This window comes from Alosa pseudoharengus, unplaced genomic scaffold (assembly GCF_046254945.1).
Source record: "Alosa pseudoharengus isolate Yale_2024_CS ecotype anadromous, Long Island Sound unplaced genomic scaffold, YU_APseudo_1.1 YU_APseudo_1.1_scf_25, whole genome shotgun sequence".
In the NCBI taxonomy this organism is placed as follows: domain Eukaryota; kingdom Metazoa; phylum Chordata; class Actinopteri; order Clupeiformes; family Clupeidae; genus Alosa; species Alosa pseudoharengus.
The window spans coordinates 1,259,319-1,278,960 of record NW_027468696.1 but is presented as its reverse complement, the minus strand read 5'-3'; the positions used below and the strand labels follow the sequence as shown (position 1 = coordinate 1,278,960).

The following is a 19,642-nucleotide window of genomic DNA, read 5'->3' as shown; positions in this document are numbered from 1 at the left end:
CTCAATCACTCCCTCACTCTACACTTTAAAGGGATACCAGGCAACGTTTTTGTGTTAATTAATCATCTTCGTAAGTCGGTATATGGTTAAATGACTCATTACGGGGTGAATGAAGGCTCTCTCGCCCGCCCCTACTGCCTGTAGGAAGAATATCCCACTTGCAAGTTCGGTGTATCCTACCCGCCGATCGAAGCAGGATCAGTTTACAGCACAGAGGCAGGCTAACGAAACGCTAGAGATTGTTGCAAACGTGTGTATAATGGCAGAGCAGGCGAAGAAGCAGCGAAAACCCTTGACGGAAGACGCAATGAAAAGGAAAAGAGCTTCAGACCGAGCGAGGGGGAGTTTCGTAGAGAAAAAGCATCAGGCTTGCCTGGTGTCCCTTTAAGCTGGTGTGTTGCTTTGAGAGAGTGGTAAAGCACCCCGTGTAATGTGTTGTTATTCTACACAAAGCATTAGTGTGTTTTGGATTGTCATTTATTTGATAGTGTAACACATGTATAACCTTTAGTGTCACTGTCACTTTGTTATTGTAACTTAAAAATAAATTTCAGTAAGGGTTTATGTGTGATATCTTTACAAATATTTGGGTCGGGGCTGTGGGATTCTGGAAATTCATTGTGGGAAATGTTACATTTGTTAGCACAACTTAAAAATTCTCAGTAGTGTACTATACTAAGTAAGCATTTGTTTGCACTTGCTATTCCAATTCCAGATTAGTCTGTAATTTCAAGGCAATCGGTTTTCATGTTTTTTTTTTTTAAACTAAGGTTAACTAACAGGGTAAGTAAGGTTAACTAACTTCACAGTGTAGCAAAACTTCAGAAATTCAAGTATAGTTTACTTGACTTAAATGATCGATCATGTGTATTTTTCCACCTCAACATTAAATTACACTCATTTTAGGGAAGTAGTCTTGAAAGACAAAATCAGCAAAAGTGAGTTACTTTAAGTAAGGATAGCTGTTCGATTTTACAGTGCACCAGTGTGACGGTACGGGCAGAAGGTTGCGTCTTTATTTCTCTGAATTCCAAGTTTAGAGTATTTGTCTGAGTACTTTTTTCCCTCGTAAATCAGAATTCAGACAGTTTTTACAATGAGTGGAAGGCAATTCAACACAGTATCTATCTGTACCATTGTTAAATATAATTATTGTCAAAGTGAAAGTTGTCCTATAAGGGGTTTTAGTGGTACTGGAGGATTTTTTGTTGCCCGGATCAGTCTTAATACTAGCGGTAGCAAAGTATTTTGTATCTAGCTGTATTAGATTTGTGGATGAATTAGTTATCCTGGCATATAGACCTATAGACAAGACAGGACACAGTAACAAACAAGTAATATGAAGAAAAAACATACATACCTGTAGAATGCAAACAACAATGGGCATTGCACATTGGACTGAGATGCGATGAGAGAGTACTTGTGCAAGACAGTAATCATCATTTGATTGCCCCCCCCCTCTCAGGTTAACCTGATTCTGTTGTTCACCGTCTTCATCAGCCTCTGCCTGCTGTCTTCCTCATCCTCTCTTTCGGAGGAGATCAGAAATGTCAGGTATCCTGGAAAATAACATATTGCCTGATACTGACGACAATATTTTTTTTATTTGTTTGTTTTTGTCTTTATTGATGACGACAATATATCATCTTTTGGAAATTGATCTTAATGCCTTAATTAAAAAAAAATAGGAAAAATACAACCTTTTAGGGCCGATTTTCTTCGTGAATAAATAATGTATCTTAAATAAGGCCAGTTATTTTATGGATCCAGGATACTATGCATCCTGAAAATGTTCCCTTTGGCCTTTGGACTTACAATAGCCCCAGCCTTCACCATACCTAGAGATTGGCATGGTTTTATTTCAGTTAGCCTAATAGCTGGTTTGATTTGCATTGAGAGATGATCTTATGGAAATGGTGAAGGGTATGTGATGATGTTGGGCTAATTATTCCTTAATTGATTAAGGCATTAAGATCAATTTACAGAAGACATTTTTTTTATTCCTCTTTTTAGGCAACTTTATACATATTTGTTCCCTCTCACACACACACAAAGACATTCCCTCTCACACACCTTCCACAGGTGTGTGTGTGTTTAAGATTGTTTTTGTCTATAATTGTTCCCTCTTACACCCTTACACACATTCTCTCCCACATCAACACACACACACACACACACACACACACACACACACACACACACACCTCCACAGGTGCCAGGCCGTGCGTGTGTTGGTCCAGTCTGTGGTCATCACGTCCCCCTGGGTCCTGGGCTTCTTCCACATGGGCTATGGCAGTGTCGTGGACCTCGTCTTCCTCATCCTCACATCACAGCAGGGAACCTTCATCTTCCTCATTCACTGTGTCTTAAATCCCGAGGTAAACAAGGCCACAGGCGCTCCCTGGATGACTTTTGGATCGATCATTTTAAAGGTCCCCTGTGTAACGTTTTCAGTTGTTTCTTAACAAAATAACATTTCCTATTCATTCATAAATGTGTCCCCGTTCATGTTTAATCACCACCACCACCAATTCAAAGCATACCTATTGGCTTAGAAATCCTCATTTACATCTATATAGCGCAGTGTTGACTCTCCATGTACGTGCGCCATTTTAAAATAATGGTGGCCAGCAAGGGACATATGCAAAATAGGCCTAGAGCTCAGTCTTTGGTCTCTGCATGCATAGAAAAAAAAAACATAAGCTTGGATTAATGTGCAGAACTTCCCTACATTCACTAATGTAAGTTACAAACTCATTTTCTACAAGTCATGTCTTCCTAACATTCCGACATTGAACTTTGAAGCAGGCTTGTGCAAAATTCCAGAATTTAATTGAAACTGGCTCTTAAATTCCAATTCAATTCTTGAATTTCACTTGCATTTCAATTGAGGTAGCAAACAGGAAGCAGAATTGCAATTCGAATTGTGCACAACCCTGCTTTGAAGTTATTGAAACAAATAACTTTGTTTGTGATCTGTCACCGTCTCACTTGATCACTAGTTTCTAGACCCAGAGACAGTTGACAAACTAACCTAACATAGATTTGCTAGAACTAGTAGACTACCACAAAGTTGCTGAACGTGTGTTATTTCAGGTTAGTTTACAACAATATACAAGTTTAACCAAAGGCCTTAGCTGCTACCTAGCTAGCGAACATAACTAGCCGTTCCCATTCACTTTCCGTTTACTGTGCTAAAATTAGCCAGCTAGCTCGGTTAACAGGCAAAATGAAACTTAATGAAACTTAATGAATGAAATTTATTCTGTGTCCGAAAGAATGTTTCATTGGCATCACACACAAGCAATGGCAATAAAGTAGTACACAAAATTATATTAACCCTTAGAACCCGATTGACGCAAAGTGCGTCAAAAAACACACACTTTCTGCTCCGCAACTGTTCATCACAGCAAGATGAAACCTTTATTGAGTGACAGAGCAGAAGTGGGGCTTTCCAAAGACATCACGCACTTGCCTGTATGTTAAAGTATGAAAATGTTAAAAAATCATGAAATTAAATCAAATTGCATCATATTTACAGTCTATACTTCTCTGCGTTCACCTGCACACCCATTACTCTCGTTTGAATTACTCGCGATCCCGTGAACGCATAGATATGGCAAGCATATCAGATGAAAGAGGAGACACAGGGCTATTCATTGGTACCAAGTATGTCAATCTTTCTGGCTTATGAAAACAGATGAAATGACTGCAAAATAATAACGTCATGTACAAAACCAACGCTGCACACCCATTACTCTCGTTTGTATTACTCGCGGACCTGTGCTCGGATCGATATGCATGTCAGATGAAAGAGGAGTAGAGGGTGACACGGGAATCAATTTTCACTCCCGTCCCATCCCGAGCCCACACAAATGCTCCCGTCATATCCCGATCACGTGACTGCCCCCCCAAAAAAATCCTGTCCTGCAAAATCCCGAGAGAAAGGCTCCCGAATCCCGTCCCACTCCCGTTTCGTTCCCTATGTTGTCTAAAGCATTATTTCCCAAAGGGTGGGTCGTAGGAGATGTTATTTTGGTCACCAGCATAGTGACAATTTATGTTGCGTAATAGACCTAGCTTATACCTTATATAGCTTAGGAACTCCTTCTGTGCACATTTAGAACACCGCCAGAACGTGGATATCACTCGCAAAATGAAACAATAAACCATGGACCTCACAGTTGCAAAATGCAGGGGACATGAATCAGTGTATATTTGTATGAACAATAACGGACATCAGCTCTTCAACATGGCCCATTAAAATCTAGAAAGTATCATTTTAAATCTGAAAAAAACCCTGCTGTCAACAATAGGCTAAAGCAGACATTGACCGGACATGAGGCTTATTTGAGTCATAGGCTACAGATAGTTTCAATTGTAGATAGTCCTCTTTAAAGTTAATAACAGTCTCCTCACATTCCATCTTATTTCGGATTAAAACGCACAAAAGTGCATTAGAAAGGCTATAATTTAAATGTAAATGTAAACGCTATTTCCTCTTTCCCAGTGGCGGAGCTAGGGGGTGGCTTAGGGGGCTTAAGCCCCGAATCTTTTTTCAAAAGCCCCGAATCTTTTTTTAGTGTTTTAAATTCCCGGCAACTCTTATTTCCAATATAACTTCCCCTCGGTTTCTCTATAAATGTCACAAAATGCTCTACTACTAATTTGACTTGCTACACGATCTATGCCAGGTCTGGGCTATCCGCTATGGTGATTTCAATGGTTAGATTGATTTGTTTAGATCAAAGATTCTAGAACAGAGCTCTGTTCTAGAATCTTTGGTTTAGATCCAGTGAAAATGCTGCCTTGACATGCTACGTCATGGCTTCGGTGTTCCAAAAAGCCTCTGTCAGAAGTCTGTCACTTTTACAGTCTGTGACAAAACACTTTGTGTAGCAGCTACATGTTGTTGAAACGTTATGGATATTAGAACGTTTTTCAAAAGACCACCCAGCTCCGTTCAAGCAACAGCATCGCCCAGTGAACTGACGGATGGCGTTGTTTCAGGTTGGTGATTGAAGAGCTTTTAGTCAGTTAGGCAGGCTAACGTTAGGCTACTTGGCTAGAAGCTAGCTCCCTAAATGCTTAACGTTAACGTTAAATGTCCTCGTTCGTCGGCGGAAAAGGCAAATTCAGTACTCTCATAGGCTAGCTAAGCCTACTACAGAATAAGAAATTCCAGCTCCCAAAACAAAGTGATCCTCGTCTTGTAATAAATTAGGCTACACTGTTTTGAAATGTCAGAAAAACCCTTTAACAGTTATCTGCCCATGTCAACTTTTCAGTGTCATATGTTGCACAAAAGAATGTTAACTGTTAGCCTACCTTAAAACCTTGTTGATATCCTATCCACCACCACAGATCTTATAATCCACATAATATAAATCCACATAAATATAAAAGTCATGTTATGTTGTTTTGGCTGCCTAACTAATTATTAACTAAAAAAAACATTACAATGATATATTGAGAGGAAAGGGCCCTTTTCATAAGTGTGTAAATCAAGCACCATGCAGTCTGCATTCATAATCTACTGCTAGGTGCTTGATTTTATGCACCTGTGTAAAGGGACCTGATGAAACCTATGAATAATCTTGCTAAATTACAAAAATAATATAATTTAGAAACGCCTATGTCAAGATGATAATGCATTCCTTCTAAAATACCCTTGTATCATGATGACTGGCGATACTGTAAAATATATCATAATATTATGTATATTATAGTATAAGATATTCTATATATTTGTCACACAGATGAGATCAGGGAAGAGGAAGAAGGAGAATAGCAATAATAAACAATAATGTCATATCAAACAATAGCCTAATGAAAATAAACAAATACTATAATATACAAACCATAAGAAACGCTTAATTAACTAAGTACATGCTAAACAGATATGAACAGATTGCCTCTTGAAAGACCCAAAACTATAATTTTACTCAGTCAGTCAGATACCTTGAATCTGTTGAATGTTAGTTTCACATTTTTTAAGTCTCAATGTGTCCATTAGTTTACACAAAATTCACTAGAATTCATTATTTAAGGGGTTATTTAAAAAAAAAAAAAAAAATGGGCTAAGCCCCGAATGTTTACAATGTCTGGCTCCGCCCCTGCTCTTTCCAATCTTGCGAACTTCACTACAGTTAAGCTGCATTGCCATTTATTAGCAAGTTTCCCATAACCACCACATAGGCTAGTCGAGGTGACGAGGGTTATTAAGATCGATCTGAGGCGTAGTCGCTGACGCTGATTGATTGGCTTGTGAACAGGGCAGCTGCTTTGTATGGCTCTGATAGGCTACTCTGCGGCTTGCAGTAGCCAATCAACAAGCGTATTGTGAGTTGTAAGTGGTTCTCTTTTCTAGAAATGCCTTGCAATCTTTGGGTGCACTCACCGCATGTTTTAATTTAATCTCCTCCGTTCCCCTCCCGTCCGCTCCCGTTCATTTATGCCCGTCCCGTCCCGATCACGTTACCAACAGTGAAATTTACTCCCGTACCGCAGGACTCCCACGGGAATACCGTGACCCGCGGGAGTCCCGAAAAATTGTCACCCTCTAACACAGAGCTATCATTTGATACCAAGTACATCCTTCATCTGTTTTATAACCCAGAAGTGACAGCAAATAATAACTTCATATAGCTCGACTTGCCTCACATTTCTGTTTGTTTTTGTGGCAAAGCATGTTTATAATCCAACTCTATTGTGTGTTTCTCTATGGCAAAGAATGTTCATAATCCGGTTTTGAGATCCTATTCCTGCATGGCATCCAATTCAATGCTCACATTGCATCCCAATGTTCGACAAAGAAACACTTTTTTTGCCTTTACTTTGTTCATGGCAATGCAGTAAAAAATTGTAGAGAATCACGAGTGCAGACACCATAGGCACACACAGGCTAACACGTAAACTCGGGTCAAGTCAGGTAGGATCAGTTCGTGTCACAGCTATGGAGCGCAGAAAGGTGATTTATCACTAAATAAAAAAATGGCATTTATTTCTGTAAAGCACACACCACATATGTCTGTAAATTGCTCAGCCCCAGAGAATCTCTCCAACATGGCAATGATATTACCAGATTCAGGACAGTCTGCTCTACACACACATAACAAGCATGTAGAGCTATGAGCTTGCTGTGGTGAGATACATGTCAAAATATAATATTTTTTATAATATGTTTTTTATAATTTAATTATTTAAAAAAAAAAATGCTAGTACTAATACATTATATGATGGCAGTTCTGGATAGCCTAGACTCTGCTGAAAAAAACAATATATAATACTGTATGTGTGTGGCACTTACAATGACCAGAATAAATCCTTATGAATAAGGTAGTGAAAATGCCTTAAAAACAGCTTAGGGTTCTAAGGTTTAATATGTTGTTATTGCTTATTCAGAGAGAAGTTGATGTTTTGACACGCCTAGGAGTCCGAAAGTGTCAGTTTTGATGTGTGACGGGTACCGCAGTTCTAAACGAAGCAGCGCTTGAGACGTTGGTTGCTATATAACACCTAAGAAGCATGGAGAAATTCTTACACAAGAGGGCTTTAATTACAAGTCTACACTGTACAAGGGCAGCCATGCCATAACTGACTTGAATTTTTGTGAATTATTTATGATATTGTAATCATGTATTATTATTTTGTGTACTGTACATCTACCTGATATTATACAATATGCATATATGATGCATGATATATTCTAGATCATTATACAATACATCTACAACAGATCCACACCATGAATGTTTATATGTAATGTATGCATTAGGTAAGTGTTAATTATGCAGTGGTCTGATCTGGTCAAAGGATTTACTTCAACACTCAGCCTTGTGCCTAAGGCCAAATTATAGCTGTGGCAATGACCTTTCAAAATTTCACTCTCATTTCTATATTATTGTAAACAATAATGTTTCTTTTTTTTTAGGTGCAGTCATGCTGGAAAAGATTCTTTCAAAAATTAGCATCCACATCACCCACACTATTAAACAACATGTAAAGACTTTTTCAACATGAAAATAGAGTTATTATAGTTTTGAAATTGTCATTAGTTTGTATTTTTATTTATTTCAGTCTGAATTTTACTTCAGATTAGTTTTTGTTAGTTTTACAAGTGCAAAATAATTACCGGTACTTAGTTTAGTTTCAGTTTTGCTTTTAGTGTTAGATTTTTTTAGGTTTTATGAGGAATGTCTTGATTTCGAGATGGAGAAAAAGGTACAATGAAGGAGTGAAATCTGATATCTTTCATTAATACAAGGTCATTTTTAAAAGACCAGTGTATCTTAAGAATTCAAACAGAGCACAAGAAAGTTGTACAACAACCACAGTGCAGGGGAAACTAAAACTAAGCTATTTTTACCTTTTTAATTCTATTTGGTTTTATTTTGTAAAGTTAGCCTTACTTGTGAAGCCCTTTGGATCAACTGTTTTTAAATTTACTATGTACATATAAGTGACTTGAATTGACTAGTACCAAAGTCCTTTTAGGCAAGTCCCTCCACTCGGCAGCCAAACACTTTTTGGGCACTCATAGGGCATCCTATTCGGCAGAAATGCACGTGCGCAAGGCTTCACGACACCAGCGGCGAGTTCACAACACATGATTGGCACGATGTCTTCACAACACACACCATATGATTGGCTCAATGTATTCACATGTCGACGTTTTGCCGAGTTAGGGTCGGATATGTGTAGACAACGGCGTTACAAACTAACCCCATGCATTTCTATGGAGGATTTTTTGAGTGCTGTGTCTCCTCATTAGAAAGTCTCTGCTAGTACCAACAAGAATTAAAAACTACTTCCATCCCTGTATTAGAACTGCCCCTGCAACAAGTATACATATAACAAACAAATTTGGTGAGGATGAATGACAATGAGAGAGTGTTGACACAACTGTATGCTACTTGATGGAAACAGGATTTGCATCTGCGTAAATTATATAAATTTAAACCAAGACTTGTTTTGGATGGCACCTCCCCACCAGTGTGACTCCAAATTGCATTTGAGGCACCTTACCGGTAGTCTAATATTGCATTTGTGGAGATAACCACATGTCTCACACCAGAGAAAGCTCGCAATGGAGTTCACACATTTGTATCTATTATTGCCTGTAATTTCATCAGTGTTTCATGTCTCACACCAGGAAAAAGATTTCAATGACTGAGCAGTGAATAAATAAACAAATATAATGAGAAGTAATACAATAACGTATTCCATCATTGCATGATGTTTTGTCTTTGATTTGTGCATCCCAATGTAAAACCAAGGATGTCTAAAATTTCATCCATCTTAATGTATTACAGTTTTTCTCGATTACTTGTGATTGGAATCCACTTGGTCTTCATGACTACTTTCTTTGCACAGCAGAAGTCATCTCTTGTGAATGTGTTCACACATTTCCATTGGCTTCACACATTTCACACACCCTTTTGCAAAACACAGGTATCATTCAAAAGCCCCAAACTCTATTTGTTTTCCCATGCTAAACAAAAGGAAAACATCTTTTCACAGGTGGTATAGATATTCCTTGCATAAGTCTGAATCTCTGATACACCTGTGTGAAACTCCTTTGCACAATTCTTCAATCAGCAATCATTCATAAGAGAAGTCTGTTCTGTGTTGCTATTTGCAAGTATGGATCTAATGCACATTTAGACAATGTACTGTATTGCCTATTTGGTGGAGAAAACAGTACGAAAGGTGTTTACTGTAGGTCTATTTCGAAGAAAAATGACAAGTTGTAGTTCAATGAAATTTACTGTATCTTGCTAGGTATTCATAGCCTGGAAACCAGACTCTCTGACTTCGCAGAGAGTCTGACCTAGATCCATAGGCGTTCGTTTATTTCCGGGTGGGAGGGCACAGTTTGAGGTTTAAAATCATTGGAGTTCCTTTGAACCGCTTTGAACCAATCACTAATAACCGGCGTTTCGTCATACAGAGAAGTTTCTCTGCAGCACGCCCATAACAAGCACGGGTGCATCTTATCAGCAAACAATCACACGTTTCATCTGCGTAAAACTCGCCAAAATGCATCATATGGTGTTTTGTGAATGTACCCAAGTAAAACTTTCATATAAATGCATAAGTACGTCCAAAGCGCCACCTTTAAGCTTGTATGCGTTGCTATGCAATGCTTTTGCTGCATGTTTTAAGTGTTTTGAGAGAGTAACAGCCTTTTGCCAGCAAAATGTCATTTTGTCCAGAGTGCTTTTGTTCAGACATTGGTGTTAACTGTTTTGAGAACGTGATTTCAGAGTTGACACAAATATCAAAACGATCGAGAAAAAACTGTAAACAAAGAAATATCACCCATGTGTCTACGCTCAAAACAATAAGCCAAAAACTTAGAAACAAGACTTCACAGCAGGATAAAAACGACAAATAATAATACATTAACTTTAGTTGTTTATATGTAATTATGACCGCCGCGCAGCGCAGGTTTAGTCAGATTTTTTTTTCTTTTTCACATGTCCAAATTTCCGTCAAGGATTCCTGGGACACTGTAAGACCGGTGTAGCCCCCCCGCTGGACTGGACCCCCCGAAAGGAGGGTAGGGCAGACACAGTTTTTTGTGAATATCTTGAGAACCGTAGGGCCTAGGATGACCAACTTTTTGTATATGTTTGCCTTCAGGGGTCATGTAAACTCATTCCATATGCACACATGTGCATAAACAGATACACGCACACACATACATTTACAGTAATCCTACGTATGACACATACTCACACAGTAGACATATATATGCATGCATGCACATGCACACACACAGGCACATAAACAGGCAAAAACACAAGCACATGCACGCACACACACCCACCCACATACCCACACACACATAAACATGTACACGCACACATGCACACAATTCAAGAATTTCTCAGAATTATGAACAGGCAAGATGGGGGTGGGGTTGTATAAAATGTATATATTTATTGAGTAAAGTTGAGTTGAATTTTGCAGGCTTCCCAGCATGCATCGTAATATTTAGTTTACTACACATAATCGTGAAACATGGTAACGTAGGATAAGAATCCTGTCACTCAATACTACCAGAGTTGTAACAGTGAACATGTAGACAACATAACAACGTCATCAGGTGCACAGATGTAAAAATGATTTTGCATGATTTTTTAAAAGTAAGTTTACTTGATTTTTTACTTTTTCACCTCAAAATTAAGTGACTCACAAAAGACAAAAACTGAGTTCTACTTACTAAATATTTTAAAAGAAAATTCCGATTTTTAGCACTTTAAGGCCCTTTTCTGGTTTGTTTTGGATGAACTAGAGTGGTGGACACCGAAATTTTGACGATTGGTCCTGTCTCAACTTTTCTGACTCGTTTTGAATCGCCTTTGACTACTCAGAGTGGCTGCCAACAGGCATGCTCAAACATGTCCTAAAACAACCCTTAACGTTAATTTTCAAAACTGTGCAAGTGGTTAGTGGTGTTCACTGGGCTATTCGAAGCGTCCGTCATTTTGAAGAGCCACTGCATACCTGTGTGTGTTGGCGTGTTGTTGCAAAATCCGCGGAGTCATTTTATGCAAGCAAACCGCATACAGGGCAGCCATGGCCCACTGGTTAGCACTCTGGACTTGTAACCGGAGGGTTGTCGGTTCGAGCCCCGACCAGTGGGCCGCGGCTGAAGTGCCCTTGAGCAAGGCACCTAACCTCTCACTGCTCCCCGAGCGCCGCCATTTAAGCAGGCAGCTCACTGCGCCGGGATTAGTGTGTGCTTCACCTCACTGTGTGCTGTTTGTGTTTCACTAATTCACCGATTGGGTTAAATGCAGGGACCGAATTTCCCTCATGGGATCAAAAAAGTATATATACTTATACATTATTGAGGTCAGACATGTTAACACACCTTGCACTCGCTTAAGTTTTTTACCCGTGTAACCTACACTGATCCAGTTCTGCCAAAGCCCTGCTTCTATCCTCACTGGTAACTTACAGTACAGTGCTGTGTGGGAGGGGGAGTGGCTAGCGGCGAAAGCCAATGTGTGCTTCTTTTGCCAATATATTTAACAATATCTTTTGCATTTTTTATTCAAACGTCAAATTTGGCACTGCACTTACTCATGCCCGTAAGACACCTGCCAAATTTGAAATCAGTCTGACAAACGGTCAGCGAGATATGCGTGCCACAGACATTAGGACGCTTTCATTCAAAGTGACTTCAGACAGATGTTAATTATATTACAAGAGACTACAATGTCCACAGAGGAACTTGGGGTTAAGTGCCTTGCTCAAGGGGACAATGGTGAAAGCCGGGAATTGAACCCACAACCTTTCAGGGTACTGCATGCTAGCCCGGCTACTTAACCACTACACTACCACTGCCCCTGAGCACTGAGATAATCAAGCAATTTTACGTCTCAAAGTTTCACATTTGTTTGATAGCTATGCTTAGAGATCAGTAGAATAGAGCACCGAAGCCATGATGTAGCGTTGTCAAGGCAGCAATTCCACTGCATCTAAACAAATCAATCCAGTATTCGCCATAGCGGTGGCTTTCTTAATCTATTTAAATAATTTTACAACATTTCCATGACGTTAGCATATTTTTTTACACAGTAGGAATCACATATTACAACATATATTCATACCAACACAATCAAATTTGTGACTACAGAGTTTTGTTTTAGCATGGGTTTCCTCCATAAAAGAGACCTGCATGTAACGTCACAGCATGTGTTTAAAATCCTTTAGTTCACGGACGTGTCTTGGCTTTTTTTTTTTCGAGGCAAAAAACATCACTATTAACTCATTGAATGCCAAGCTGTTTTCGGAAGCTTTGCCCTAGAGTGCCAGCAATCTAGACCATTGTTGATGATTTTTGTACAGCCACAGCATATTCTGTGTTATAGCTATGAACACATACAATGGCTCGATTAAAAGGTGAGACTTTAAGCTCTCGGTGGGTGCAAACCGTGTATTTCTACACGCCTCTGTTCCTGAGAAATCCCAAGCTAAACAATGGCTAGTTTTCATCAAAATCGCTGTTTTTTTTCTAGAAATGGAGATATAACGTCTTTCATGAAATATGAAGTGTTGCCTGTAAAGGTTCCGGGAAGTGACCTAGCGAGACCTGGCGAGACTGCCACCTAGTGATAGACCCACAAAATGGCCTGGTTTTGAGCTGACGTGCATGCGTCACTGATTCGACCCAAAGCAGCAACCGAGTTATGATAAAATGTCCAGATAAAATGTCCAGATTGTGCATTTTCATGAGTTTTCGATCGTCATATATTTCATTTCCATTCATCACAGAGTTCCCAAAATCACATATAAGGTGTGTTAGAGTGTATAGTTTTGTAATTAAAAAAAAAAGCTAAAAACATAATATTAAAGACCAAGGAGATGGTGGTGGATTTTCGAAGGTCTAAGCCCGCTCTTCTACCAGTCTCCATTGATGGGGTCAATGTGGAGGTGGTAAGCACCTACAAGTATCTGGGTCTCCACCTGGACAATAAACTGGACTGGTCAGCCAACACTGATGCACTCTACAAGAAAGGACAGAGCAGGCTGTACTTCCTGAGGAGGCTGCGTTCCTTCAATGTGTGCAGCAAGCTCCTCAGGATGTTCTACCAGTCTGTTGTGGCCAGCGCCCTCTTCTATGCAATGGTATGCTGGGGAGGAAGCACAAAGAAGAAGAATGCTGGGCGACTTGACAGGCTGGTAAGGAAAGCTGGCTCTGTAGTGGGAGCTGAACTGGAGTGCATCACTTCAATATCTGACAAAAGGACCCTAAACAAACTGATCAACATCTTGGACAATGAATGTCATCCGCTCTACACCACTATCAAAAACCAAAAGAGCTTGATCAGCTGGAGACTTCGCTCACTGCCATGCACAACTGAAAGGCTGAGGAAGTCATTTGTTCCTAGGGCCATTGAACTCAAGGGAAGAGGAGAGATAGACTTCTCTGCTTAGTCTGTCTGCCTCTCCACCCTCTCCATGTCCATGTTTTTGAGTACTGACTGCCCACTACTGCTTACTACTGTTTTACTATTGTACACAGCCTAATGTTTTCACTACTGTTTTACTGCTACACTGTTTTTCATGCTATATTAGCACACATGATCAATGGCTGCGGTCAGGCTTCTGATACAATACTGAATGAATGAATGGCTATAACCCTATTACCTCAACCTGTTCTTGCACTGAAATCGTTTTTTTATTTTACCTTGTCGATAGATAGATAGATAGATAGATTCATTGACATGAAGCCACTTTGAAAGTTTGTTTAGATCCAGTGACACTGCCAACATGAAAACGGAACGTCACATTTCGGTACTCTATTTCAGTAGAATTTTGTACTGGGTTCTATATTATGTCTTATATGATGCCATTCTGCTCCTGGGTCCCCCCCTCCCTCTTTCTCCTTTCTTTTGGATTTGTTTTGATTTATTTACATGTGATGTATTCTTGGTTTATCTGGTTCATTTTGTATCTAAATTGTTTTGGGTTATTTGGTTGTTTACTGTTCAACTAACATCTAACTTGCACTTGGTTATTTGGTTTTACCTTGCATTCAATGTATGTGACATTAGTTACATTTAAGCTTATCGTCCACTGTAATAAATTGTTAATTCATCCACTATCTCTCTCATTGTGTGCCACTCCACTACTCATCTACTCACAAGTCAACTATTTGGTAATATTGTATGTCACTTTATTACTTTTATGGTGTCTGATTAATCATAGTTTATCACATTATTTTACGACTGATGTAATGTTCTGTCCTGAAAGACTCACAGCCAACCTTCACAGCCAACGCCATTCTCTTCCTGAGATGTGTCTTAAGCAGCCTACACCAAACGGAAGAAAAAAAGTATCATGTATATAAATCTGGTAAACACATATATTTTTTTCTGAATGTTTAAAATCTAAATGGTTATTCTTGCTGGTAGCCAATTCACCAAGTTTAACAAACAGAAAGCACATTCACTCACATTCAGGTTGTAATTTTGTAGCACACTTTTTGCAAAACTGTAAACACAACTCACTGATTTACTCTCAGTTTGCAACTTACTTAGGTTAAAGCGATGGTTCAGAGTAATTTCACTCTAGGGTCCTTTGCACCATGATCCCGAGCCAAACACCCTCCCAGAACCTGTTTACCCTTGGTCGAACCCTGGTTGAGTAGCACAGTGAGAAACTAATGACTTTCTGCAGGCGCTAATGCGCCAACTTAGTATCTTGTAAATTACCCCACTAATAAATCCCAGAATGGTACGAAACTTCTACAGTAGTACAACTATGTTCTTTATTCATAAAACGAGGCATTGGAAAGTTTGTAAGTACACCAGGAGTTTATTATGACCGCCGCTAGCGAAGCTAGCGAAGCGGTCATATAGGGATTGTCAAAGTTTTTTTTTTTTTTTTTTTTTTTTTTTTTTCCCGTCATCTACTTCCTGAAATTTTGGTCAACGATACCCGGGGCACCGAAACACCAGGGCACATGAAATTTGGTGGGTATGTAGCCCCACTAGACTTTTACGGAAAAATTTCGTTTGGTCCCCGGGGGCCACTCCCCCTCCGCGCTGGGCCCCCCGAAACCCAAAAAATGCAGTTTTTCCTCAATAACTACCTGAACCGTGGCACCGAGGATGAATAAATTTTTATGGTATGTTGGTCTCAAGGGCCCACATCAACTTAGCCCATAATCACTCATTTGTGATTTGCACCCCCCCGGTAAAAAATGAAAATGCAATATCATTCTGCTTTAATCGCCCCTCTCTTCAGTAAAGACGTTCAGAACTGCACCAAATTTTATGTGTATGATTAACCTGACATTCTCTGGGGGTATGCCAAGTTTCGTAGAATTTCATCCATGGGGGGGTCTAAAAAATTAAGTTATGTGTACATTTAGTGACTCTACACTCATTGGCCTGTAGATGGTGGTGCACACATATACACATGCACACACACACACAGGCACCCACATACTATCGGTATTAGAACGGCCGATACATAATTACAAATTCAGTAGGATTAAAAGAAAGCCAAAATAAATATTCATCATCATCATCATGGCTGCATTTCCAGTATTGGCGATAAGTAGTCGTTTGTCCACTAGATGGCGCATCGTTGCAGTGAGACGTAATTTTGTTGGAAGTTAATCTTAAATGGGTTGGAAAGACACTATGCTTCCTACAAGGACAAGACTGTAGGCTACAGTAGTTTACCGCAGAGAACGTCTAAGGGTAGGATGATTTCTGCATGACATGTAATTCCCATTTCCTCTTGAAGCCGAAATAAATCTGAGAATGTTTATCGGACATGCTTGTTTTTTACTGCAGGTAGGCTACGTTAATCCTATCAATAGCAGAACGTAGGTAAAATAATGTTACCGTTAGCATGGTTGACTGATGGAGGCCAATTTGATTATTGATGTATTTGTAGAAAACCATAAATGCGTTTATAAGCTACCAAGCAAATCGATAACAGCACTAATTGTATCTTTCGACTGTCATCTCATTTGCTTATGACCATAACCTAGGCTACTAACAGGAGCTAAGTGAGTTAGCCACAACACGTTCGCTACGTGATGGTTTTTTAATGGAAAATATATAGGCTACCTGAAAGATAACCTGTCTATGATCCCGTGATGATCTACAATCTCCATTTAAACCAGATGTTTTAGAGCGCACGTTGAGATGTATTCAGGGCAGGGCTGTACCTACACATATTTGTTGCACGTGCTACAAAAATCATTCTTTGCGATGAATGATTTAGTACCAACGTTACAAGGGTCAGATACAGTTTTGCCTATGGCTATTCCGTGAGACTGAGGCGCTTTTTGTTTGTTCGAAGTGCGTGTTTAGGGTGTGAGAGGGGAGTCGATGTGCTTTGATTCCAGCTTGGTAGTTGTAGTCTATGCGATTAAAAAACACGTGTGTGTGAAGTATCCAAACAATGATAACGCTTTCATTATGGCTGCTTTAGCCACAGACCTTGAGCTACTGTACAGTGGGTTGGGTTCCGTTTAGAAGTGTCCACTTCATTCGCCCTTTCCGTGATTCACAGCTACGTGAAATGTATTACTACTGATATGCAAAACTATTAACTTTTTCGCCAAGAGGTGGCAGCTTGATACTGTAAGGTGTAAGCCATTGGTTCCAACGGAGATTTTATTTGGGTCGCCAGCATAGCCTAGCGACAATTTGTGTTGTGTAATAGGCCTAGCATAGGGCCTACCTTATATAGCTTATAGTTTGTTAACAGTCACGGTTTTGTCATAACTCCCTCTATGCATTTTTGCATTTAGAATAGCTCTAAAACCGGGGGGCGAACACGTCGCAGGGGGGGCGCCAGTGCGTGGATATCTCAATCGCAAAATTAAACAATATTTCTATCGGGCGCCTACCATGGACTAGGCTGGGTGAAAATCAAAAGATTGCGTCAAAAGATTGAGCTTAACCATTGACCTCATGGTTGCAAAATGCAAGGGAACATGAATCAGCATATTATTTGCACAAACAATAACGGAGAGTAGCTCTTCAACTTTGCCCGTTAAAATGTGTATGAACAGTCTCGCAACGCATTTCATGAAGGCCCTTTGGACATGTCAGTTATTTGCACCACTGGGAAAAACGGCATTTTGTTTTAGACTACTGGTATTTCATTTGTGCATTGACAATAAAGCTGAATATCATTTGAACTAGATGACTAAACTTATGCATATGTAGAAGAAGAAACATTCACAAAAATCCATGACATGACCTCTCTTCTTGATAGCTGTTGAAAACTGCATGGAACTGACAGGGATTGTTTTGTTTAATAATAAATAAATAAATACATTATGCTGCTACCTTCTGCTTTTCCCAAATACAATGTAGCCTACAGGTGTACCTTTCATCAGTCCAGTTGCAATGGATGGACTGTGATGAACTGCCCTACTTGTGATTGTTTAGAGATTTTAAAGGTTTTATAACAATGTTACAGATTTTTTGGCCCAGAAACAAATCTATTCACCTTTGCAGCGCCAGTAGGCTACTTTGTGTGCGGAATGTGTGCAAACACACATTTCAAACAAGCATACACAAAAGTTTCAAGAGTGGGGAATGGAGTAGAAGATGGAGACAAATTCATTAATATGATTTATTTTCGCAGAATGGATGTGCAGGACTGAGCGGCGGTCATATTTTGTACCGCTACGCGGTACATCTAGTTTAAATAACACTTGCCTGATAGCTTCTACTCTGCTGCTATCTACCGCTGCATCGACGTTGCTTCAGTGATTTGGGAAAAGCCCGTAAAAGTCCTGGCAGGAAGCGATTACATCAAAGTTTTTCGGTATATCCAGTTTTTAATATTTTTTTTTCCAAAGTGTTTACAACTTAGTCTTAACTAACAATTGTTGCAAACTGGTACTACGAACAAAATATTAGTGCATTCCTTGATCTACATCCTTATGCATGCTTCCTGTCAGGACTTTTACAGGCTTTTCCCAGACCAGGTTTTTTAGACCAGGTTTTTTTGTTGTTGTTCAGTGGCATTGTCATTTTTTGTGACGTTAAAGCTGCAGTTGGCAAGTCTGACAGATTGAGGGGACTTAGCCAACATTTTGAATGTCTACAACTCTCATGTGTATTCTTGCAAAACAAATAACAGGCTCTAGGTGGAGGTAAAGTGCGGGTTTTTTTTCTAAAACCATCTGATTTATTGTTCTGTCGAAGCATAGTGTCAGGGAGTTTTACATGCAGATGAACTTCCTCTTAGAGCAGGATCTTTTTTTGCATTCCAGCAACATACTGACAGAAAAATGAACAAGGAAGTTTGGACAAGGAAAACCATGTTGTGCCAAAGTCACCTCTACACATTGCATGCTCTCCAAACCACCCCACATAGAAGCACACAAACATCTCACATATAAACTATCAAACAATCAGAAAAAACAGGTTTAATTTCTGTGGATTTCGAGTTTGCAGTAAGTAATTTAATTTGACGTAGCTATTAGCGAGCTATCGAGTTTGCAGTAAGTAATTTAATTTGACTTAGCTATTAGCGAGCTATCACCTGTTTCTCTTCTCTGAAGTTAAACTTCAATTGGGACTTTGAGGCAAACGGGGGGCTATTTTTCAGCTGAAAATGTCTTCTCTCAGCCAAAATCAGTGGAACAAATTGATAGAAATATAAACAAGGAAATAGAGACAAGGAAAACCACATGTTTGTTTGCCCATTACATGTTTTCCAGACCAGCCTACATGCAACACAAGCAACGCACGCACACACACACTGTGAACTCCCAGGGATCCAAAGACACGAGGAGAGTGATTTCCAGCAGACGGTTTCTTTTATTTAACTTATAAAGCCTCAAACTGAGGTACTCAAAATGCAATGAAAACTTCTTCGGTCTGCTTTGGATCTTGAGTCTGGAAGATGGACAGGCCCTCCTGGCTGACCTGCAGTCCACTCCGCTCTTCAAAATTCCTGGGCACAAGCAATCTGAACTTCTGTATGGACATTGTTGTTCCCACAAGGACTGTACGCTGCTATCCAAATAACAAGCCTTGGATAACCAGTAATGTCAAGACCCTTCTCAATAGGAAAAAGATGGCGTTTAAGGAGGGGGACATGGCAGAGCTGAGGCGAGTACAGGGGGAACTCAAGACTA

At 39.6% G+C, this 19,642-nt stretch overlaps 1 protein-coding gene across 1 annotated transcript in view; it reads left to right on the top strand.

The window, feature by feature from the left end:
• Positions 1 to 8,294, top strand: part of LOC143099135 (uncharacterized) — a 28,770-nt gene extending 20,476 nt beyond the window's left edge. The window contains exons 22-24 of the mRNA XM_076262215.1: positions 1,466 to 1,554; positions 2,213 to 2,378; positions 7,934 to 8,294. Coding sequence (XP_076118330.1) covers positions 1,466 to 1,554; positions 2,213 to 2,378; positions 7,934 to 8,005 — 327 coding nt within the window. The 3' untranslated portion in view covers positions 8,006 to 8,294. The remainder of the gene's footprint in view (positions 1 to 1,465; positions 1,555 to 2,212; positions 2,379 to 7,933) is intronic.
• The last annotated feature ends 11,348 nt before the right edge of the window (positions 8,295 to 19,642 follow it).